Raw genomic sequence first — 25601 nt, 5'->3', positions numbered from 1 at the left:
TAAATCTAATTCTGATCTGCAGAAGAGCTAATTCTTCTGGGTCTGAAAAAGAATTTGGGAAGATTAAGCAGTATTGATGCAACCTGGCATGTCGATTTGCTTCCAAATAAAACTTTCTTCTGATACAAATCAAGGCAGCCATTAACCTTCCAGGTAAGGGACAAAACAGTCTTACTGAGAGTGTTCACCTTGCCTTGTGTAGCCCTTCTATTAAGACTGTAAATCCATGAGGTTATCATTCTTGACTTGCTCTTTTCATCAAGACCACGGACTTGTCAGGAGAAGAGTCCAGCAGTCAAACAAAAGGTTCCACTGCAACAGTCTGTGCCATAAGTCCCTGTGTCCCCGTTCACACCCTGCTCAGTAATTGTTTCCTAGTTGATTTAGGTTGTGTGCCCCTGCAATGGTCATATCACTAAACCAGTTGGCAGATTGAGTTGAATAAGTTCCAATGATAACACAAGAAGAAGGGAAGAGAAGGTCTGCAGCTAGAAGTGAAGGAGACAGGAGGATCTCAACACCTGTGGCCTGGGATCCTGTTCCCTGCTGTGGCACTAGATTTTCTGAAGTAGTGTCTTTAAAAACAAGTTTCCTTCTGCTGGCCCAGAGGATCCAGTGCTGTGTATACAACCTGTCTGATGTGAAGCAATGTACTCTTCTCTCTATCATCTCCCATCTGAGAAGCAGGTGATGAAGCCATAATAAAGCCAGAACTAAGATTCTTTATTCTTCCATACCTGTTTTGTCTCATTAGTTGATGTCAGTGCAGTGAGGGGAAGCAGTATGTCAACATGGACAGGATACACTGAGCTGTAGTCTCTTTAATTAGCCTTCTGTCAACTCCATGAAAGACCCTGGAGAGAAGAACCTGTCTAGTGACTTTGTTCAGAGTTCAGTGCTCTTTTTTTCAGTGCCTCTTAGAAAATTCACAACTAATTTTGTAAACTGGCACCATTCTCATGCTTGGATTTTGATCTGGGTCTTCTCAGAGTATAGAGGTATAAACTACTCAGAGTACAAGAAGGTTGTTTGCAGAGTATAAGAAGGTTGAAATCAGTGAGTTTGCTGGAGTTCTGCCATTTTACTTGCTGTCTAAATTGTTCCAGTGACTTTATAATGCAGGAGAACATGGACAAGGCAGATCCGAGTATAATAAAAAGGGGAAAGCTGTGCCAAATCAGCACCCGAATCAATGAATTTAGTCATCTGACATCTGTTTCACTTGTCAGGTTAAAAAAAAAAAAAAGAAAGAAAATGCAATTAGCTGAGTTACATGCCTACAAAAAAACTGCAAATGTTTTAGTAGGATTGCAAAGCTGGAAAGCTATAAGCTTTGCATTTTTCTGTGCAAGTTCTCTGCAGCTAGGGGAGAATCTACGTGCTCACAACTGCTGAACAGGCGTTTATAACTTAAATAGTTGTTTGAGAGAGGGTATGTAATCAGATAGCAAACTTCCTAGAGAGCTGGTTAGCACACAAATAGGGCTTGCTTTATAAAGGTTTTCAAAATTCATTGTAATGGGTGAGAAAAGCTGGCTGACGTTTCAGAACTGAGCGCTGATATAAAAACTCTCTCATTCACGGCCCATGGGAATGTGAACATTCACTGGAGTTTAAATCTCTGGTGAATTTTCTGCTATAGCTATATAGCAGGCTAATATTCCTGTCAGAACAGATTTGCAAATGACCCATAAACCAAAGCAGAAACTAAAGCTGAAAGGATGCTTTGGGCAATATCATTTTCTTTACTGACTTTTTGTCTCAGTCTGAGTCATTGATAACAGTTTCTGAATGCAACTTCTATTCGAGGTTAATAAAGAAATCAGGATATGCAGAGAAGAAAATGTTGGCTTATTACGAGAAGCAGTTAATTGTTATCACATAGTGATGAGATTTCATTGGTTTCCATGACATTTGGCCTTGGCTGTGGAGGGAATCACGCTAAAGAAGAGGGATGTCCAGCATACCAAGAATAGGACGTACTGTGTGTTACATCCTGGCTATGAAGAGTAAGCCAGCCAGCTCTGGAGGCACAAATGTCATTATTCATAAAAGTTTACATGCACTGGTCAGTGGTCTTAGCTTAAAATTTTAGAATCATCTTGGCTGGAAAAGACCTTTAATGTTCTTGAGTTCAACTGTTGACCTAGTCCAAGTTAACAGAAACCTTGTCCCTGAGGGCCATATCTGTGTCATTTAGATATCTCCAGGGGTGGTGGTTCAGCCACTTCCTCAGCCTCCTGTTCCAATGCTTCACAACCCTGCTGGTGGTGACATTCTTCTGAATATTAGTCCTCGCTCCTGGGGAGGCGAGGCAGTCGCAAAGGACATTTGTGTGCCGTGCGGAGCAGGAACTTGTCCCAGTTGCCCCAATCCTTTAACTGTCTCTCTGCACCCCCTTCAGCTTCCCCCAGTTCTGGAAACCTCCTGTGCATGGTTGTGCCAGCCCTGGAGCTGCCCACTGCCCAGGGGTTACACTGGCTAAAAAATGCATGCGTGGCTGAAATTCAGTCTGTCTGCACTTATACCTCACCCCTCTTGAACCGAGGAGAGGGGATACCCATTTACTGGTTTGTGTTCTGTGAATTAATAAAAAACTATAGGGTTCCAGCAGCTTAAATACTCAGGAGAGACTTCTGTCGACTCCAGGGAGCTTTGGAACAAACATCAGAGGAGGTGCAGCACTGTTTGGCAGTTTTTCATAAAGCAGTTCAGAAAGACTTTGTGCAAGTCAGTTTAGAGGGCTATTTCTTAGTGACAGTGTATGAAAAGTTGCAGTAAACATCTCTCTTATTCAGGAACTTTGGAAGTTAACAAAAAGAGAAAAAGCTATACAAAATATATTTAATGCTCTTTAAAAACATAGCAGCGCAGCTGGTGACCTGAAGGAGCCCTTCCACCTCCAACTTCCAGTAATGTAATCTCTGCCTGAGATATTTTCTCAGACTGAGTCATTCAGCTGGATGGATTTTAACCTTATTTCTAAAAGGAGAGAATCCCTGTATTCAAAGCTATTCAGAGACTGGGACTGAAATGTCACAAAGTTCGTGTTTGACAACAACACTTTCCTTTGTTGACAGTGTGTCTGTAGCCTGATTGTCTCCCAGAAAAAGATACTTGGCCCAGAAACACGCAATAGGAAGAAGGAAAGTCTTCTGTTAGAGATATTGCACTTGAGCATTTGAGCCTTGGCACAGGATTTCTGAAGTCTTTTAATGAATGTGCTGTTTAATTGCTTCGTGCCTTATCCTTCCATGATTAAAAGTGAAGGTGGGAATACTTGCTGTACTTATAATATTCAAAGGATAACTTGATGAATACATGGGAGGTAATCAAATTTTCCGAGGACAGTTTGCCCCACAGAAATCAGTGTTAGATAAATGTAATTATCATTATGAGATTGATGTAAATTTGATGCCAATTTTTTCTAAAGTAAAAAAATCCCTAAAATTCACAAATCATTTATACAAATGTTAATCATTTCTCTGCTTTTGAATGTTAACAGTTGAGTACATCATTATCTATTAGAATTTGGGAAAATGAAGAAAAAGACATCTCTGACAATTTTTGATGGAATAGGTACAATAGTATAATATAATGAGAACTTATTAAGGAAATACTTTCCAAATAATTTTTCAATAAAAAGTCCTAGCAAAGTCTGCTATTTGTCATGTTCCTAGCTCTAATTCAGTGAACTCTGTTTTACAAAGTGACAGTTCAGCTGATGAGAGTGGCAAATACCTTGAGAGACTCTAGAAGATCAATTATTTGAAAAAGAGTGTCTTTATCACATTCAGTAATTATTACAAAATCACACCACTTGTAATCCTGAGCACCATTTGATGTCAGGAAGAACATATTTTAATTTATTGACATGGCAATATCAATCTATCCTCTCTTCCTTTTCTGAGACTTGGATGTTAAGCAAAAGCTACTGGATCCTCAAGGATTTTATTCCCCTAGAACATATGTGGCCTCAAGAGGAGGTTTTTCCTGCCGGTGGACTGAGGGAAGCAGAAAATCCCACATGAACTCTGTCTCTGTGTGATTTGGTCTTATTCACAGCCAAAGTATTCTTTTAGCAGGGTTAGTGCATCATCGAGAGAAGGATACATTTTTGTTTCGAATGCTCCATTTATCTGTAATGACTGGGCTTAATAACATATTTATAAGCAGGGGTTATGGTTAGAATTAGTTGCCAAGACCACTAACACCCTTGATTTTTTTGCCTCTGTGTTTTTCTCTGACTGCCAGTCCTTGATTGTTTTCTGCTTCTGGTTATGCCTCTGTAACAAATGACTGTCAAGCACCTTGGGCTGTCGATTTCTGGCATGTTAACTACTGCCTAGTAACTGTCCACATGCTCACTCCAACAGTGTGATAAATTTGATGGTGCTTAAGCCTTAGTGAGAGTGAGGAGAAATATGTACACATGGGCACCTAATGTACAATAAATAAGACAGTTATATTGCCTGTGGGGATTGACTTATACAGCCATAGTTTTTCCTTTTCTAGTCTTCTCATTACGTACAGTTTTTTCATTCACCCACACACACGCAGTGAAATTAAACTGTTGTCTTTCATTGGTGTGATCCCTATGTTTTGGGGTTTTTAATACTTGCAGTGCACAAAAAAAAATACATTTTTTTTTCAGCTGGAGCTTTTTATGACACCAACTGACTGTGATAGCAAAGGTGCAGAAGAGTAGGCACTTCATAGTGTTCTTTGGCTTCACGTCTCTTCTCTCTGTTTTTCATGCCAATCATATTTGTTGTGAAAGGTTTTTCACTGCATGTAATTCTGGTATACATTTGTCTTAACTGAGAATGTTCTGGAATTTCATTTAAAAAATGCCATCCTCCTCTCTAGCTTCTGACTTACCTAAACCCTTTCTGTAATAAAGTTGTTAGAATATATTTCCTCAACTTTCTCTTTTTCCCATGCTTGTGTGATTTCTCTGCATCGTGTCTAGAGCATGTTCTTTCAATCACTAGCTTACCACATCTTGGTTTCTTTATGTATGAAATGAGCTGCCAGCTGAAATTTTATGTTGGGGATGGTGTTTAAACTTATGCACAAAAGAGCTTAAAGAAATCAGCTGGACTGTATTATGCAGTTCCCCCCTATGGCAGTGGGGATAATTTTCCCAGGGGCCAAAATGGTCTATTATTTATTTGGCTTTGGCTTGTGTGAGGTGAACATGGCCGAGAGAAAGCTTAAACTGGAGATGTTGAGTGTAAATGTAGAAATACTGCTGGAAGCATCCAATCAAACAACCTAATCTGTATCACTGAGCAACAGACAGACCTGGACATTAATACCTGTATTAATGCAGTGCACCCTCCAGGAAGTTGTGTGAGAAGATGCTGGTAATGGATGATCGTGTTTGACACTGCCTGAATGGTAAAAAATGGTAGCTTTGCTCTCACCTTGCATCCACTAGGCATTAATAGAAAAAGCAAACCTTTACAAGGTACCTCAGGAGTTCTACAGCATAGTAGCTGCAAACACCTAGGCATTGTGATCCTTGGAGTCTTTAATGAGGGGTTGGATAATGCAGAAACAACTGGAGAAATGCTCTGAATATTAAGCAGCATATGGAATAGCAAGAAATAGGCAGCGCTGGAATTTGCCATGGCTGACAATAGGATCATTCCTAACTTATTTTCCTTATCATCAGAAGCAGCCCCATTACAGTCGGAATTGCATCAATAGAAATACAATTGATCAAGTTCTCATTAGCAGTCATTGGCACTCAACAGCCATTGTTGCATGTGTTATCAGTGCTGCTGAAGCTGATACTGATCACTCACTGGCTTCTGATAAAGAAAATACAACTCTGTCTTTGAAGCCAACTAGTTGATTGAGTTAAATTGCTTCCATACTCTCCATAATTAGGAATGAGTTATCAAACGGTTTAACATCTAGCTCTGAGAAGCCATTAAGGCATTACAGGCTTAGTCCACGTTTCCTTTGTCATCTCATGAGTAATAGCACTGCTTGAAGTCGTTAGTGCCTCAGGCTCTCAAGCATTCATTGAAGTTTGATGAGCAGACACCCAAATACCTGACATGAAGTATGACAGGAGGACAGTTCATGCTGTCATAGAATGTTGCTAAGGGTGAAAGCCGATCTTTGACTCCATGGCATCAAGTCACTAAAAATACCATAAATTCTATAGTCTTAAAACAGGTCTAAGTATGATTCCTCTCTTTCTTCACTAGGGGATTGCTACTGTGCAGTTTTGGCAATTAGTCTAATAATGACTAGGATTCTGATTTGGCAAGATCAGCTACACAGCTAGGAAGGTCACTTTAAAGTACCCACCATTTTTTCACTCCTTTAAAAAAAAGCCCCTAAAATTCGAGTATGTTTTAATGCTCTTCCTTGTATGCTGCATTTTAAGCAGAAGGATAAGTTCTGTTATAGCAATTTTCATATAAAAATCCAGCAAGGCTTTGTCCTGGTTTGGTTTTAATAATGAAAATGTTTATTGTGCAAGAAAGCCTTCTTGCAAGTTCCACCACTGTGTGACTGCTAAAAGCTTTAGTCACCTTATTAGAGAGCCAAGGAGGGATATGGATTGAAGTTTCCATCAGCATGTCACAGACAGGTGACATTCAGCCTTAAAGAAGGCTCTATTTGGAGATGATAACATGAAAACATGCAACCTGCTGTAGTATTTCTGTAAAACCAATGTTTTTGAAAAAAGTGGATTTCTCTTTGTTGGTGGAACTATGCACTGGGTGATGAAGACAGAAAGGTATAGCTTCAGTTGGTTCAACCTTAAATAATGCCATTAACTTCTAATCACGCTCTATTAATTTCAGTAGGCTTTAGCACCAACTGAGGTTCTGTTTTAAAAATTGGTTTTCTCTGTGTATTGAACTAATTGGTCATGCCTGCTGTGATGGTATGCGAAGACAAAGCAAGAATGCCGATCCTTTGCTTCAGACATTGTAAAGGTAGATTAGATCATGAACTGTAGGTGGGGTAGTAAAAAAATCTCAGCAGATTGATGTATCATACTCATTTTGCCACCCTTATTTAAAAAATTGGGGGAAATTACTGATTTTAGAAGACGGTAAATTGCATGGAAAGAAAGGGGAAATTGAGGGGCCAAGGAGAAGCATCGAGAGCTCTGAAATGGAGTAGTAAAAGGACAAGAGCACTTTACTTTCTACATTGCCATCCACCTTGGATGTCACATGCTATGTGCAAGGAGGGAAATGAGGCATGGGGCATCATTTCTTCATGCATATTTTAGCCCTTATGCTCCTGCAGCATCTTGGCGTGACCCAGAACAGCTTCCATGTCCCTGTGTCTGAATAGGCTCAGGAGGTCACTTCAGTGGAAAACAGCTGTACTGGGTCTCAGGCAGCTGAACAACGCTACCCTTACTTAATGTGAGCTCACTGCTCACTGAACTTCCTTAGATGTCAGGGCTGGTCTGTGACACTGTGGTTCTGTCTGAGAACCTGAATCCTGGTAACCAGAGAACGATAATAGAATTGAAAAATCCAGTGCAGTAGCTACCTAGGAGCATCTGTGAAAGACTGTCACACAGTGACTCTACACAGAAATCAACTGCTACACCAAAACTGATAAGGAAAAACAGTGTTCTATTCTGTTGCATAACTGCACTGAATTCCCTTAACAAGAACCAATACAGAAAGTAAAGAGAATTATTTATTGTTGGAGGTGGAATTCTTTTCGGGCACATTCAGTATGGATAATTTGAGTCCATCAACTGCAACAACAAAAATGAAAAGCCAAGCTAACAATTTGCAAGCAGATGCTAATTCCCCAATTGTTCATGCAACATGGAACATAATTTGAAGTGATTATGAAATTAATGCATTAATACAAAAAATGCTTTGGAGAGAAGCAAATCAGATAAATGTGCATAAAAAAAGAATTAGCTGTAGACATAATTAGTGAAGCTGTGCTTTATTCACAGTCAGAGGGAAAAATTTAAACTAAGTAGAAATTTCAGAGAACATTTGAGAATTAGCATGTAAGAAGCCAAAATGAAGTAAAACATGGAGCTTCAGCAAAGCTAACACAAAGATACATGCTTTGGAATTTAAAGGGTACAAAAAGTGTCATGTCATCTCTTTGGGAAAGGCACAGTTACTTGTGGAATTTCCAGCTGTATGAGCACGTATCCTGGTTAAAGATGGCTCAAAGCCTGGAAGCAGGTCGATGGTAGGACAGAACTGTGTGCCATGAATCTGAAGAGACCTTATAGTGTATGGTGAGAAGTGGAAAATTAACAGACCATATCAGAAGATTCTTTGCTGTGCTTGCTGCTTTCTCCTCTAAGCCTTTGCTTGTTTTCATGACTGTCATAGGGTAGGAAAATTGACCTGATTCATACCCACAAGAAAGAGACTTCATTCATGTTCCATTCTAGTCCCTGTACTCATATTTTTTCCCATCTTCATGCCTAAAAATCAAGAAGTAGCAGAATCAGGTGTACCATTACAAAGTTGATATTGTTCCAGTGAAGTATGATCCGCTGTTACCATCATTTGTTGTGTATGTGTGTGGTGGTAGATAAATACTTGAAAGCAATTCCATTTCAATCCAGTAATAAAATATCACTAATAATCACTAGGTTGTATAGCCATCTCCCAAGAGAAAAGAATTGTAACTCAGAGCAGAAATTGTGGCTCAAATCCTGATGATTATGTTGATTATACTGGGAGTCTTATAATATGTATCTTTTCTAAAGGTGTCAGCTGGTAGAATCAGTTTTAAATTGAAAAGAATTTAAAAATTTATTAAAATAAAGTTTCTACACTTGAGATGTCCATAGAAAAGCTTTTAAGGAGTAAACAGTAACTAATAACCTCCTTTCATTACCCTAAAACCAAAAAGGTAAACAAAAAATCCTACGTGAAATGAGATTTTTTGTGAATGACTCTTTGAAACCAGATCCTTCTTTTTTCAGGTAGTTAAGTTTTAAAATACCAAGTTTTTGGAAAACTTCATGTGAGAAAAGTAAATGGAAAAGAATTCTTCCACTATGTGAAAAATAGCCTTTATTATTGCAGACAATTTAGTAAACTTCCTGCTCTTTTTTTGCTGTGTGTAAGTGTTCATTTTCTTTCACAAAGAATATATGCAAATTCAAGAAAAAAAAATCTGAATGTGAATTACTTTTTCCAAAACTTTGATAATTATCCTGAAAAACTGTACTTTTGCTTTTCTTCCCATTTCTACCACCCAGAGCATTTATTTTGGTTAGCAACTGCAAACTCTGATTTCTGTCTTGTTGCACTTTTGGTTAAGATTCCCACTTTCAGAACACAAATGCAGCAGATGCTAAAGGATATTTGATATTTGCCTCAGACAGGTACAGTGCCACCAGCTGCAGTGAAGTCAGTTCCAGGCATTTTGCCAGTAAAGGGAAAACAGATGAAGGAAAATTAGCAGTTTCTTACTAACCCCACCTAGTTTAAACAACTGTTCAAAGTTATTGCTGGGTTCCAGGGGCTTCTTGCTGGGAGCACCAGTCCCCACCTGAGAACTGATGGACTAGTTTAAGTGCTTTGGATAAAATCAGCCACACTCATTGAACAGTTTCATCTGGTGGGTTTTAGGTGAAATAAGATGAGAACATCTGTAGGAAATGGAGGGATAAGAACATTGTGCGGGGAGATGGAGGTGAGCAGGTATGGATATTAATGTCCTTGGGACCAGCGGGTCACCTCTGCCCAGTCTGAGGTGCTTTTGCTTTGTGATGTTCCCTCCCCTTTGTTTCTTCACTTTGGGTGTGCTATGAAACATAGGCAAGAGTAAGAACCCTGAAATATTAAACAGCACAGTGGCACAGGGGTGCCAGGGCTGGCCAGAGGCAAGTGGCTTGGCTTGGAAGAGTTGGCTGTGAAACCAGGTGTTCAGTGAATGGACCATCTGCCCATGCTTGGCATAGCTGTCACACAGAATCACAGAACGGTTTGGGTTGGAAGGGATCTCAACCACCATCTCATTCCAACTCCCCTGCCGTGACCAGGGACACCTTCCACCAGGCCAGGTAGCTCAGCACCCATCCAGCCTGGACTGGAGCCCTGCCAGGGCTCATCCTGTGAATCGTGCATTTGTCACTTACCCTCCAGGAAAAAAATTGCTCTCTTGGTGATCCTCTTTTCCCTGTGTTCCTTTTGTCGCTCTGCTTGGGTTACCACACTTTTAGGCCAAAAGTTTCCACTTGCTTTCACTAGGATTAACAACCCTTAGGGCCCGGCATTCGGGGCTGGGAGATGCTATTGTTTGTAATACGCTTACAGTGCAAGTGGCTTCTTTCTTTTTGTGCCATTGATTGATTAGTGGAGTTTGTCCAAGTAATTTTCCCTCTTGATATGTGCGCTTTACATCTCTAGCACAAAGTTGGTGTGAAGATTAACTAATTAATCTCATGAGATTCTTCAGTGAAAGGAATGCCTTACTGAGCAACAGAACAAAGTAGGGGCAAGATGTATGAACACAGCTCATTCCAGATGTCTACAAAGCTGAGGATCTCTTTCTCCCCTGAGCAAGTAAAACTGTAAGAATGTCTCAGCTTATTTTTTTCTCTGTTCTGTACAATGCAGAACATCTGTTGCAAAAGAATGGATAATTAATAATTGAAACTAGATTGCACTGTCCAAAATAAAGTGCCTATAATACTTGTAGATTTCCTCAGATTTTGCCTTTGTCTCTTTATTTCTTCTCAAAGAATAATAATCAGTCATTGTTATGAATTAGATTTTATTTCAGAATGGAAGTTTCTACTGTGTTTTACTTAAGTTTTGAGTAATATATTTTCAAGCTGGTTATGGTGATAAAGCTTTTTGTGCCCAATGTAAAGGAAGAGAAAGCAGAGTATAATAATAAAGAAACAGAAAAAAGAAATTTTCATTTCATGTCAAGTTACTAAATTAGGCCCATTCTGTGGAATGAAGAGATAAAAATCTACAATTTGATTTGAGGGAGATTTGAAAAACTGAGAAGCTTAATCTTTTCATGTTCCTTCCCCCAGAACTGATTGCTCCAGTGCTCATGTTTATGCCTATGATTAGGAGCTGAGCCTGACGAGTTCTATTTTCAGCACTGCCACGGGATCCCAGCGGGTGAAACTAACCTTGGTGCTTTGGGCTCACACAGCACTTCCAGCTTCCAAAGGTCTGGCTAAGTTGAGATAGATTTTTAAGATAAAGGGAGTGTAAAATCAAAGGTGTTTTTGTTTATTCTAGAACTGACATAACCCCAGGTATTTGAAATTAACACTGAATGAAAACTAAACAGTATCAGATTGGATAGGCCCAAAGAGTTTGTGGAATCTCCATCCTTGAAGGTATTTAAATATTGACAGGACAAGGTCCTGAGAACTTATCTGTACCTTTGAAACTGGCTCAGTGTGAAGCAGGAATTTGAAATAAATGACCTCTATATGGCTTTACGTACCTACATTAAATAATTTAAATTATGAAGCACTGTATAGTTCTAGATAAGGCAAAAGTAACTCAGAAACATCCTTCAGTATTCTCATTAAGTTATACTGATGAGAGGATTTCTTTATTTTTTTTAGCATTACATTTCTATTTTTTGGTAAGGATGACACAAAGAGCTTGTGTCCTTTTTTACAGCCCTCATGAAAACATTAGGTTCACTAAATCAGGTAAGGACCAAATGTAGAATCTTTATTTTCATTTAATTCTGGCTTAATGGAAATGGAAACTGGACTTTAAAAACCTGAGATTTAAAAAGTGACATTAATCTTCAGTGACTCCTTTCTCCCCCATTGCATCTTTTTTCACCCTTTGCTTAATTATTACCTCAAAGCAAAAGTATATATTTTGATAATTCACCCTGGCCGCTGGGATTGCGGCTTACTCTTGAGAAGGTGAAGGTGGATGTTTCTCTCTGTGCACAGCCCAGCCCACAAGCGGTGACTCAGCAGCTCACAACACAAACCCCCTGAGATGCCGCAACTTCTTCAGCTTTAATGGAAAAAAAAAAAAAAAAAAAAAAAAAAAAAAAAAAAAAAAAAAAAAAAAAAAAGGTAGCTGAATCTATTCGGGTCTGGTCCAAGGTGAGGCACTTTTGAAAACGCGGCTTCTGCCAGGGCTCAGCTGCAGACGAGAGGCTGTAGGTGGGAAGCTGTCCCCGGGATGGATGTCCCGAGGCTGGGCAGAGAAGGGCTTGTGGGGGTGCACTGCCCTCTCTTGGATTTCGGTGGGAACAGGAGCGGTCCCATCCCGATCGGTGCTTTCAGAGGTTCTCGGGGGTGATGTTTAGAGTAAGGAGGGATTGGTTCTGTACGCTGTTGTCTCTAAGGAAAAATCTTCTCCCTGCGCCTCTGAACTTTCTGTGCACCCCCCTTCATATCAAAAAGGATTAACAGAGAGAACAACTGAATCACATCTGCACAGGTGTCTCAGCCTCATGTCGGCTTTTCTTGAGTCTTTATTGCACCGACCCAACCCTGTACCTGGGACTTCAGTGATATACAGTACACACCACCACATAAAATACTTGTAAGTTGTTGTTCATACATACACTCACACCTTCTATCCAGTAAAACAACCATAGATGATTCCCACAGATAATAAAAACCGCAGCTTTTGTAGCTGCTTTATTCTGCAGTCACTTTTGGCCTGTTATGAACATCTTGAATAATACAGAACAGGTAAATGGATTTTTTTTTTCCATCCACTAGCCAGCTTTTTATGTCAAACAACATTCATCAAGATGCCAAATGCAATTCTCAACAATTCTTTTATTAGGAATACTGTGCAATCTGAGCTTTCAAAAATATTGGCAGATGGTAATTTTTCTCTCTTAAAAGATAGTCCTTTGCCATCTAGTATTCTGGTGACAAGAGATTGTCTTATCATTCAGTGAGCACTAAATCTTTCATGGGTGCAAACGAGACGAATTCACTGTCTGAGCCTTTTGGTACATAATTTCTCTTACATTTAAACAGCCGAGATTTGAGGAAGATGATTGTATCCTACCAGTTATGGACCTCCTGGGGTTTCTTGGGGGAAGTGATGATGGATTCCACTGTCTGGATCTGGATTCAGTCGGAATCTGAATTACGCTGTCTAGTCAGCATGACTGTGGTTTTATTTGGGGGTGATTTGAAGTATGTTACCTTCCATATCATCAAAGTACAAGCTGATTTAATGAGTTTGGGTTATGTGTCTTTGTATGAATAAGAACTTCTTTCTTCTTAGGTCACTGAGTAACAGTTGCAAAACAACTTGCTCCAGACATTTTCCTTGTATTAAAGAGGTCATTTCTACCTACTTCTGTGACCATTTGGATTCAGGTCATCATTCAAAGGCAATATTCTTCTTTTTTTCTTCAGTGTTATAAGTGTAATTCTGTCACTGGAGTATTTTCTTTCCTTACAAAATTGCTGCACTTTCTGAGTTAAAAAGAACTTCTGGCAATGAAATACTCCACAATGCCTCAATTGAATTATTGGTGTATTATTTTAATAGTGTCTTAATGAAATTGCTCAGCAACTAACCTTGTCTTTTAGCTAGCATTAGAGACAGCTTCAAAACTGTCAGCTCTAGCTCATTTCATGTTTCATTTAGGTGCTCATACTGTTACCCAATTTATCTGAAGCAGAAACCTGGGCCAAATTTTAGTGGCATTGCTCATATGCACAGTTCTACAGCATGATGTTCGCCCATGAGGAAAGATTTTTAAAACTTCATGGAGGCTTCAGTCTCCTCTTTCCCTATTAATATCCAACTAAATGCTTGCGTTATTTCTATTATAATTTTTGTCTCTAATTTGTTAGCTCTTGCAAACATGTACTGCTTCCAGCAGCTCAGTTCTGTAAAAGGAATAGGTCTAATTTGCTTTACAGTAGCATTGCATTTATTTCAGAATTTCATGACCAAAGCAGTTCCTTCCTTTGGATTGTTTCACTTTATATCTTATTCTAGGTCTTAAGAAAGCTTAAGCAATGAATGGGTTCAATTAATTAAAAGCAGAGCACGTTTCTTTGAATGCATGTGTGGAGTGCTGAATCTGGAGGACCAGATTCTCTCTTTACTCACTCACACAGTTATTTATACACATGAACTCTTACACACTCTTACACTCTTAAACACTCTTACTCTTGTACATGTTTACACACTCTTGCACACTCATACACTCTGACACTCACTTGAAAAAGGCAATCCAAATTCAGAAGTGCTATGTAAAGTGGCAGAAATGACATTTCATTATTATGTTGGGAGTCCACAACACGGATCCTCTCGCTATCAGTCACCATGTGAAAAAACCAAACCCCACAACCGTCTGAAGTTATGCAACTGACATGCAGAGAAGCTGGGAGAAAATGAAGCTCTTTAGAGAATTTAAGTAGGGAATGTCCTGCTTTTGTTAGGAGTAGGACATTTCTGGTTTCTGTTGCTGATTTCCTCTTCTGCTGTGTCTTATGAGAAATATTATTTGTTCTGTATAGGTCACCAGGGTTGGGTCTATGCATGAAGCTTATGATAGGGAAGGAAAGTGAAGGTTCTTTCAGTGGATTTGACCTGTTTTGCATTTTGTCCCTGTTTCTGATCAGATGGTATCTGTTGATCCATCTGAAGTGAATGAAAAGACATGTGACTCCATGAAATAGATTAGTTGGGTTTTTGTTTTTTTTTGATGCTGTACTATTTCTCTTGTACTATGCTCTTTCCTAAGAAGTATTAGCAAAAAGCCGGTCCAAGTAGAGATATGAGTGGCCAAAATAAAAGACTGAGGTAATTCTGGACTCTTTTTACTAAGCCACTAAATCTAGGGTTCACAGCAGATTTATAAGGCTCACAATTCCATCTATAGAAGCAAAATCAGAGTCCCCTTGCTAAGAATTCTTGGGTTTCTTTGTGATGATATCAATAATAAATGTAATTGTCAATGGCAATGTCATCAGCAGAGTTAGCACTGAAAAATGGGTGAAAAAAGTGTGGACTGTTTTAAGGTCTATAAATTATGTTTGGTTTCCATTTGTCATTTCTATGAAAAGCAAATCACGTTTCTCCCTTTTTAGAGGGCGATGATTAATGGATGCCTTACATTTGGTTGCAAAAGCCTGTGTCAACTGTATTGGCTTTTTTTTTAATAGAGGAAAAAAACCTATCCATCTGGAGCAATAGGAAGTGCAGTGTTTGCTTGCTCTGCCTGGTGTGAATAAGCAGATTCTGATCATTGCTGAACACTGATCTGAACTGAGAGTAATTATTCTTGCTAGGGTGAAGGAGTCTTTGCTTCTGCTCATTCTTCACTTTTGTTTAACATAAGACAACAATAAGCCAGACCAGAGGCACTCTAAGGTTGGTCTCCCACTACAAAGGGCTTTTTGCTGCAAGTGAGAGGCAGATGAATATCGCTCCTCTTATTCCTGTGTTAATGACTTCATTTTGTCATGGTGGAATCAGAGGTAGTTTAAAAACTGTCAACGTGAAAATCATGGGCCCAAGTCTTCACATAGAGCCCAATCTGGGCTGGGAGAGGAGTAATATGCTGTATTAGGCACTGTAAAAGCAGAGCAAGATGTTTGATGGAGCAGCTCACATTTCAGAAAATCCAGCACGCTTTCTACAGTGAAGCCCAAAATGATAAAAGTAGTTTCTTTCTACTTTTATCTTAGATATTCTTGGTTATTAAAGTTTATGGCATCTAAAATTAGATTAATTTTTGTTATTGTTTCTGGTTTTGGTTTTCATGCTTTTATTATTCAACACATTTGTGTCTGGTTGTATTTTGTGTATAAGCAGCTGCATAAAGTCAATGGGTAATAGACTACTTCAAAGCAGAAATTGTGTTAATTTATTTAAAAGGAAATTCTAAAGTGTACTTACTCTGTATTTCATGTGCTGCAACAAAAAAACATTAAAATTAATTGTACTTTCCCTCCTTTCTCATTTATATTCCAGGCAACTTAGGCAATAAAACTAAACTAACGTTGACTGCAACTACATTATCATGTAGTGCAGCTCAGTGAAAGTGTGTTTGTAGAATGAAATGGTTGATGTTGAGATGACATCTGCACTATTGGTATTTTGAAGGTAGAGGGTCTGACTTCAGAATAGTGCTAACGTGATTCTGTGATCTGAATGCCCAGAACAGTGGTTGGAAAACATTGGATGCACTCCTGAGGTGTGTCACAGAGTCATTGAAGGGTTTGGGTTGGAAGGGACCTTAAAGATCCTCTAGTTTCAACCCCCTGCCATGGGCAGGGAAGTAATGTTTTCGTTTCCTTGAAAAGGAATGCATTTCTTGTGCTCTGAGATCAGTGTGGCCTGAATCAGAACACAAGGACTTGCTGCAGACGTTTCCGCAAAATTTTGGAGGGCAAATTTCAGAAGCACGCTCCTGGTGTGCTCTGAAAGGGTTAGATAAATACACTCAGCCTTTTCCTCTTGTTTTGACTTACTTCTCATACAGGTATCAATTTATTCTACTTATCCAATAAATGCTATCTTTTGGGCTTGTAACTCTGATTATTTACGGACAGATACGTTGTAATGAAATTTGCTTTTCTTATCTTATTAAAAAACATGGTGCTGAGGCTGTGATGCGAGTAATGACTGATAGTCGGCTCTAACTTGTTTTGCTTTATGACACGTGTGCAGAGTGATTAGCAGTACAAGGAACAACAGTGGAGCAGATAATGCTGAAAGCTGGTCTCATAGTTAGCAATTTGACTGGTGGATAGAGTCATCCATCAACTCCCTGCCTTGTCTCCCACTCTGCGTGCCCTCACATAAATTCACGGCAGCTCGGCGCAGCTCTGCCACATCTCTGTCACATCTGAGGTGCTATTGGCATTTGAAACGAAACTGGTGTGTCCTGAAGCACTTTTTCCTGTAGAATGGCTGGTTATCACAATGCAAAGCCATGGCTTCTGGAGACCAGATACGCCTGAAAACAAGGGTGGAAGTTAGCAGATTAAAGCCAAAGTTGGCAGTGTTTGAAAGTCTGTTTAGGCACTTAACTTTTATTGATTGGGTGAAGTATTAGGTGCTTCAGTACCTCAACAGTTTCTCTCTCCCTCCATTCCCTTTTTAAGAAATGCAGATAAGAGCACTTCCACACTTCAGAGGAGTGGCCTGACAGAAAATGTGTTAAGGCAGTGATGTGCTTGGATGTGACAGTGATGAGGTCAGACGAGTTCCCTGCCCAGGTAGAAGGAACTGTGTGAGACTAGAGTGGATCTTGATTAACAGCTTGCCTTAGAGGCACAATCCAAAATCAGTGACAAGACTCTTATTAACTTCAGGGAGCTCAGATCAAGCCCATTGATTTGTGCTTATTTCTGCTCTAGTTGCTCTAGTCCAAATTAATGCTGTGCTGTGATATTTCCAAATACCAACATAAACAAAATCCACTCAAGAAGGAAGTCATAAAAATAGGAAAATCATAATACTTGAATCACAGTACCAAATAAATAAGTGTTAAACATAGGAACCTGGTCCCAGAAATTCGTGTGATAAGAAAAAGGAACCAACTGATAAACATCACAATTTTTGGCTTCAGAAGCTGGATAGGCTACTTTGTGACCGTATCTTATATTTTTATATATATTGATATTTTGATTTTTAATTCTTTCTGTGTAACATCTATCAATCTTTAGTTTTGAAATCATGTTAATTATGTGCTTGGAACATTTGAAAGTGTTAAATGAAAATAAAAATGTTTAAAAATGTACATTTTCATTACTAATTTCTAAAGTAAATTAGATATAATAGGACATTCTACCTTTGTGCTGCAATGGAAGCATTACCGTATTTTATGTTAGAGATACAGTGGGGGTGTGTAACTGCTCTGAGATTATTCAGGATCTGAAAGTTCAGGGGTTTTGCCGAGCCCCAAACTTCTAAGTCAGAGGACAAATTGTTATGCTACCAAGGAGGTTTCTAGAGACAGAAAAAAAAAGATTTGGCAGCTGTTCAATAATGGAGGGCATATTCTGTGTAGATGATATGTGTATTTACACCTTCACATACAATAGTTCTTTAGCATCTGGTGTCTCCCAGACACAGATGCTATGCTTCCTTATAATTCCTAGGTAGCAAGTTAAGTTGTGTCTAACTCTGCCTGCCTAAATGAAAGAAGAGAAGGAAATGGAGTGTGTGATTTTTGCAGTGCTCAAACCCAGACAGGAATTTGTTCTGAGACATGCCAGGTGTGGATATTTTCATTTCAGGCTTGTCTAAAAATATATCAATGTTTGCCATTTGCAAAGCAACTTAGAAAAAATAAAATAGAAATGCTAACGATTGAAGCCTTTAATACCTTTCCAAGGCAAATATTCTTTAAAACTTTCCGTGTTTTTCAGTCATGATGCCTCATTCCCATTCCTTAGGGGTATTTCTCTGTTGCTGAAATACTGGAACAATCTCTTTACTGCTCAGACTTATATATTCTCTTGTGCAGAGACTCGTGGGAGGAGTAGCTCATCATTGTCACTGATTCATCAGCAATGCAGATCAATTAATACCGCAGGTGATGGGGTGAAGTAGCTACTACAACTCTAAGCCGTGTATCTTTTGTTACTGCTAAACTAACATTCCTGGACAAAGCCAGAAAGTAAATTTACTATGCAGAGATTGTTTTTGATACTCTAGGAAATCTGCAATTCACAGCACTGTAGAAACTGGAGGTGGAAAGAGCCCAGCACGTTATCAAATGTGTTCTCGTGCCAAAACAAGACTGCTTGTTGCAGACAGCCAGGTTATAATATTTTAGGCAGTGGAACTGCATTCTCTGAAATTTTTAACAGACTCTTACAAACCCCACCATTAGACATGAGTCTCTCTCTTCTCTCTGTGTCTTGGGTTTCTTTTCTTAACTTTTTGTCTGCCGCTCCAATAGATCTTTCTTGAAAACCCTAGCAGCCCACTGTGCCTGGCAGGTAACTTCTGTGCTCTAGTGTTAAAAAATTTTGGGTTTAATTTTTCGAATAAGTTAAGCACAGCTTCATTTAGATCTGATTTAACTAGTGGTAAAGGCAGAATGACATTCTGCCTAATTGATCATATGCTATGTGTTTATATGCACAGCTGAAACATAATGTTTTCATTACTGAAACATTTGCTATAGTAGATTTGACATTACATTGAAGCGTTTTGTAATAGTCATATATAATAAGCTTCTCTGAAGTTCCTAGCTGCTTGCTTAGTTTGCCATCTGACTCCTCTTAACCACTGTATTTTCATCTCTCCTTTCCATATAGATTATGCTGCTGACTGATCCAGAAGTTGAAAGCAGCTTATTAATCAGTTCTGATGAAGGAGCCACCTATCAAAAATACCGTCTAAACTTCTACATCCACAGTCTGCTCTTCCACCCCAAACAGGAAGATTGGATCTTAGCCTACAGCCAAGATCAGAAGGTAAGAGCTGTGGGTTTGTTTGCTTGGGGAAAATCCAGAGCTTCCCCATCTCTCTGTGCAACTGCATTCAGGACAGTCTTTGGGGTGATACCAGGACAGTCTTTGGACTGTCCAAGCAGAAAACATTGACCAAGCCTCAGTGTAAAGGTCGAAGTAAAGGATATGGGCATCTGCTGTGTTCCTGGGGCCTAGCCCTCTATTACTGATCTGGCAGTCTGTGTTCATTCATCTGTCCTTTTGGCAATATTGTGTGACAGGCCATGGGCGGAGAAGACAGCTAGGATCCTTCACAAACCTCTAATGAGGCTCTTGGCCTCTTATTTGACAATTCTCTTCTTCCAGTTTATTATTAGCTCCAAGAACAGTATAAGACACTCCTTGTTCCTCTCTCTGGTTGGCATATTTTCAAGTAGTTTTTGATTTTCTAAGAGGAAAAAGTAGCAGTGAATCAATTTCCTTTGAAGTCCAGTTCCCTCAGTATGAGTAATCCATCAGGCAGATAAATATGCTGTGAGATTTGCCTTCATTTTTTGCAGCCCAACCTAACACAACATCACAGGACTTTTTTTGTGGAGAACTCATTGTTGGAATTTTTTGAAAATCAGACACATCAATAAAAGTCAGTTTTCTTACGGTGAAGGACTTGCTAGACCTCAATCTGTTTAGTTCAACAAAAAGCATATTGAAGGAAAACTATATTGTTGCACATAAATATTTCTATGGGGGAAGACAAATCATAGGAGAAACCATTTCAATTTAGCGATAAAAACTTCTAACAAAAATTGATGGTTGGGAGTCAACAGCAGATAAACTCAGCTGTAAAGTAACTAGCCTTTGGAGCAAACTGCTCAGAGAAATTGCAGATTTCATGTCCTGATGTTTTAAAGTTCTTGAATAAAACTGGAAAAAGAGCAAAAGAATTTTTTGGGCTTCCAGCAAGGGTAAAAGGGTGAAATATCTTGACATTTAGCATATAAGCTTTTGCATGAAATAATTCAGTGGTCTCCTTTTTGTTTTGTGTATGATGAGTCTATCAGAATAGAATCTATGAATATAATCAATGAGCTAACTACTGGCTGAATTGTTCAGGATATACATTAATGTAAAGACCAACATAAGTTTGATATCTGTGATGTTTTCTATCTGTGTAGTTAAATTAATTGTAAAAGAATTAAACTAATAATTTTCATTTTGCATAAATTAGGCTGTAAACCTGAGAAAACAAAGGTTTAAGGAAACTAAGTAGGTATGGTTGCAAAATGACCATATTTAAATTTTTGGAACATTTCTTCCTTTTTATACTCAAAACCAGAACCCTTCCAGGACTGTAGCTTAATACCCTTTGCAAGTGAAAAATGCATCTTGCCTCCTGATTCTTTCTGTACAGTCAGTTGCATGCAATACTTTTCACTCACCCCCTCTCCTCGCATTTTGTGAAATGTTCTTTGGTTATACTCTGTTCAGAGGAATGTGCAGATTAAATTATTTCTCCGTGTTCTGTATGTAATTAGACAAGGCCAAAATGTTTCCTTTCCCTTGTGACTGTTGAGTTCTGTGGACTGATAGGAAGCAGAACAGAAGCTGGTCTCTGACGTCTTTTTAGGACCATTGCAATGGAAGTTGCTGTGTTTAATAATGGGAAATTTATTCCATGAAGATCAATGAAACTTTCAGTCGGAACTTTGTCAAATAAAAGTAGGGTACAGTGGAAAATTCATTTCAACTGCTAGGGTATTCAGTCTGGTCAGGAAATAATTCTGAATTAGAGGCCCTACAGCTAAGGCTTATTTAATTCATGATTGAGGCTACCAAGAAGTATATAATCACTATTTCGTAGGAAATGCCCACTCTTCCACAGAATCGTAAAGGACAATCTGGATATAAGAACAAAGGGGCTGTTTGTGTGTTAACATGAGTTTATGGGGTTGATGTTGGAGTTGTGTGTATGGGGGGTGTGTGAGGGGTTTGGGGCAAAAGGATGTAGGCTTTATTATAAATTTTTTTTGTGATGGAATTGATGAGCTAATTGAATAACTGCTGTTAATTCAATACTGTAGTTGGAAGACAAAAGTCAGGTAACGCAAAGTCTGTGGATCTGTACCAATTAACTCCGAAACAGAATTTAAATCATACTGGATGGGTATGAGCCCGTCACAGCCCTGTTTCTACTTTAAAGCCTTATGGATAAATTTTCTGGCTTCAACAAGCTTTGCGCAAGAGCTGTAGAGGGTAACCAGCAGGCAAAGAGTATTAATCAGCTTGGACTAAATTAAAAGTAACTCGAACTAAGGGTCAAGTTCAGCCTATGGCTAAGTGTAAATGACTCCCATTGGTTTCATGTTTGTGTATCCAAAGGCAGAATTTTCTCTGAGTAATTAAGAGGTCCTGCAGGTATTTAGATAATTGCAATGGGAGCTGAGGGGTGCTTTGCAACAAATGACACTGCTGTCAGCTATTTTCTGATCTTGTGCTAAGGCTGTATTTAAGGGAAGAGAATCCATTACTCCTTGGATTCCAGGCGCTGTGTGCATACTGACTTGAGAGTGACCCAAGGAGGCAAGGGAAACACATCTGCATGGTAAGGAATTTACATTTTGATGCCACTAACTTTGGTGCCACTGACTGAAGAGGCTGTGAGGGTTTTCTTGATGGAGACTTTGAAGAGCAAATTGGATTTTGACTAGTTAGGATTGGTGCAGTCATTTAATTTTGCTGTTGACAGGAGAGAGGTGGTAATAAGCTAGAAAACATTTTTACATCCTTCTAGCAAGCCACTTGATTGTTGTCATCCATTTGTACAGTGTCATTGCAGCAAATGGGATGGGTAAAATCAGGTGGTGAGTAGAGCAAGAGCTGGAGAGGCAGGACTCACCTTGGATCTGGACTGGTTTTTTTCTCAGGAGTTGTCCATCCAATTGAGGATTGATGAGGGCAAAGCCAACAGTAGGGGATGCCTCTAATTGCTCAGTTGTAATACACAGTAAATGGGTCACACAGAATCATCCCTCAATCTCTTCACAGCCCACTGAGTCTCTCACTATGATAAGATCTTCTCTTGTTTGTTTGAATAGGGATTTATTCAATGGCAGGGAAATCTGTTTTAGCTGAAAAAATTTTATGCCCCAGTTTCTTGGGTGTTGATTGTGAGTGAATGTGGTTAATTACTGGGGTTCAGCTGATGAACAATAACTCGTTAAACTTCAGTGACTCAGTTGCTGTTGTTCACATATCCTTCTGTGTCTCTGCCTTGGGCAGTGGACTTGAATTACCACTGCTGACAGACCAGTCCCTAATTCAGTCATGGCTTTTTCCTGCCAGTCTTGAGAAGAAAAAAGAGCAGCAAACCATCTGCTGCCTGCACTAATTGCTCCATGATTGCATTAATTGTTCTGGCTGAACGTACAGTTGTTACTTGGCTGATTCTTACCACATAATTGCAGAACTACTGCATACTTCTCCATTTTCTGCATAAGGGATTTACAGATCAGAAGGAAGCCCCTGACACAGTAAAGCAGTGCTTGTGAGGCAAAGGCTTTTTGGAGGTCTTGTACGTGTAAGCTCTCGTGGGTTTAATCAGCTTGCTTGTAGAATGAGGGGCTGTATTTTATGGGAGTATTACTCATGTATTACTGTGTAATCTTCAAAAGAGGTTTGCTGTGTAATCAGACCGTGGAATGTAAGGGCCTCTAGTTCATGTGGAGACATCTTCTGCTATTCAGATGGGTCAGGCACACAGAGGAGTGGTTAGTAATCAGCCAGCAATAACAGAGCTATTTGGGGAGATGAAATAAAGGTGAAATTGGGAAACACACGTCAGACAGGCAGAATGTAGAGTCGTAATTGCCCAGCTCAGGAGTAAATGCACGAAGGCACTCAAGTACTGAAAGGCAGCAACAGAGGCTGAAAAGCAGGTTTAAAATGGAGTTACTGTTGTTGCTTCTCCGCTCTCATTTTAAAGTAACTCTTGAAAAGTGAGGCACCCCAAATTAAAGAAGCCCTGTCAACATAGCATTAGTAAATGAAGGGGTTTATGTTTTAGGTTGGTTTTTCTTTTTTTTTTTTTCTTTCTTTATTCATTTTGGTCTTTTCCAAGTGTCTAGTTCCATCTGCCTGCCTTTATTTACTGTGTGTATCATGCTGAAGGTGAATATTAGGGACTGATACTTGTCTGTATTTCTAAAGTGCTGAAGTCTGGCAAATCAGGATTCTGATGCTTTTGAGACAGTATATCTTCTGACATCAAACCATATAATCTTCTTAATTTTCCTGCATTAAAGGATGTCCACTCCTCATGCATGTACGTGGAAGAGAAAGGTGTTCTTATATCTGGGGTGACAGAGAAGCCGCTTAGAGACGAGATACAGATTCATATGGTCACAAGATGTCTGTGAGAGAGCAGGCCGACACTGAAAAGTACCTTCAGCCCCATCTATCCATGTGGTTTGGTCTAATACTTCTGTCTGACTGTAGAGTATCTGCCCTAGATGCAGCCAGTATTCACTCTCCAAGATGTGATGGGCTATTCTGATTACACTCTGTAATTTTAAAACCTTTCATTTTTTTCATCCACTGCATCTGATCTTTTGAGAGAAAAGAATCACACCCAGAACCCCTAGGGATTCCTTTCAACATAAATTATTCTTTTTCTATTTACACACTCTTGGTTTCAATGTTAACAGTCATTTCTTACTTAGACCAGAGAAGGGAGAATAAAATCCTAATTAATTTTCTCAGAAATTGCATTACAGGTAAAAAAGAAAAGAAAAGAAAAAAAAAAAAAAAGAGGGAAAAAAACCCCAAAACCAAACCAAAACAACAAACAAACAAACAAACAACAAAAAAACCACACAAAAAAACCAAAAACCAAAGCAAAAAAACCACAACACCTCTGCCCCAAAAAAACCAAACCAAAAATAAAACACCAAAAAAACCCAACAAAAATCCCCAAAAAGCTGTTACCAAGTGACCTCCTCTTTTTTTTGTTTTGTTTTGTTTTGTTTTGTTTTGTTTACCCTCTACACTGCTGACAGCAGTGGTGACAACAATTTAGAGGACTATTCACTTGGGCTAATGTTAGCTGAGGGAGGCTAATCCCATCTAAAATTAATGGAGAGGAAAAAAAGCTTCTCCAGAGTGGTAAGCATTAGCCACTTCGAATCATCCTCTGGAAAAGCCTATCTCTTCTGACAGACTGTGGACACAACCAGGGAACTAGTTTGCATAAAGCTAACATTAGCCTTTCCTTTCCCAGTGGCATTACTCCTGCAACAGTCTACACTATTTGTGGTAATATTTTAGTTGATAATTTAGGCTACCACTAATAATCCAAGCCAGTTTTCCAGCAGACTTGATTCTCTTTGGTGCACACTGTTGAAGATGGAAAAAGTAACAAGTAATTCCCCTGTTAAAAGTTGTCTGCCCCAGCCTTCGCAGTGTTGCACTTTCTGTTCTTCCATTATTCTTATGGGTTACCAGCACTTGTGCTAGAGATGCACAGGGCCTTCCACAGGAAGGTCTTGTGAATGCTGTTCCCTGTTTTTAAGACATTCCATGTGGTTATGTTTTTAAGCAAGCAATGCAGAGAAATACCCTCATTTGTAGTTAGGGACGTGTGAGGACTCCAAGCACAGACACCTGGTGGGTGCCCTGATAACATCTTCCACACAACTCTGCAAATGTCCCTTGCTATCTCTAGGCAAATTGATAAGTGTTTGGTGGCAGCCAGCATTCTGAAAATAAACAAGGAAGGGACATCAAAAAAAGAATAATAGTGCCAGATTGTATCTTCTTTTTTGTTTTTAGCTTTTGGATTGGTTGTTTTTTTTTTTTTTTTTTTTTTTTTTTTTTTTTTTTTTTTTTTTTTTTTACTTTCTTTTTAAGTTGGCCATGAGCCAGCGTAGAAGTTGTGTTGAAAACTATTGTTCCCTAGAGTACCCATCTGTCTTTTACAGACCTCAGTAAACATAATGTGCTGGGGTAACAATTTAAAATAAATAATGGAATTAAAAGTGATAGGAATCTCTAATGTTGTTTCCTACTCTAATAAGAAAAAGGAAAAACAAAAAATTCAACTAGCACAGCCCAGTGGAAGATAAACTTCTGAGCCAGGAGTGTGATCAGTGAAACAGAAGGAAAGACTTTCAAGCAGTAATGAGTGTGCTCTTTACCACTGACTCACTCATCTTTAGGCAAATCAATATGTCCT

The 25601-nt window shown here is 39.1% G+C and overlaps 1 protein-coding gene across 5 annotated transcripts in view; it reads left to right on the top strand.

Annotated features, from left to right (window-relative positions):
* The window catches only part of LOC120755975 (VPS10 domain-containing receptor SorCS1-like), a 268145-nt gene that overhangs the window by 143484 nt on the left and 99060 nt on the right, over nucleotides 1–25601 (top strand). For all 5 annotated transcript variants that reach the window (XM_040071624.2, XM_040071621.2, XM_040071619.2 and 2 more), the window contains exon 4: nucleotides 19238–19396. In XM_040071624.2, the coding sequence (XP_039927558.1) occupies nucleotides 19238–19396 (159 nt within the window). The remainder of the gene's footprint in view (nucleotides 1–19237; nucleotides 19397–25601) is intronic.

The sequence above is a fragment of the Hirundo rustica genome, chromosome 8 (assembly GCF_015227805.2).
Source record: "Hirundo rustica isolate bHirRus1 chromosome 8, bHirRus1.pri.v3, whole genome shotgun sequence".
Lineage (NCBI taxonomy): Eukaryota > Metazoa > Chordata > Aves > Passeriformes > Hirundinidae > Hirundo > Hirundo rustica.
The sequence above is the reverse complement of the archived record's forward strand: the minus strand, read 5'-3'. Positions and strand labels throughout refer to the sequence as shown.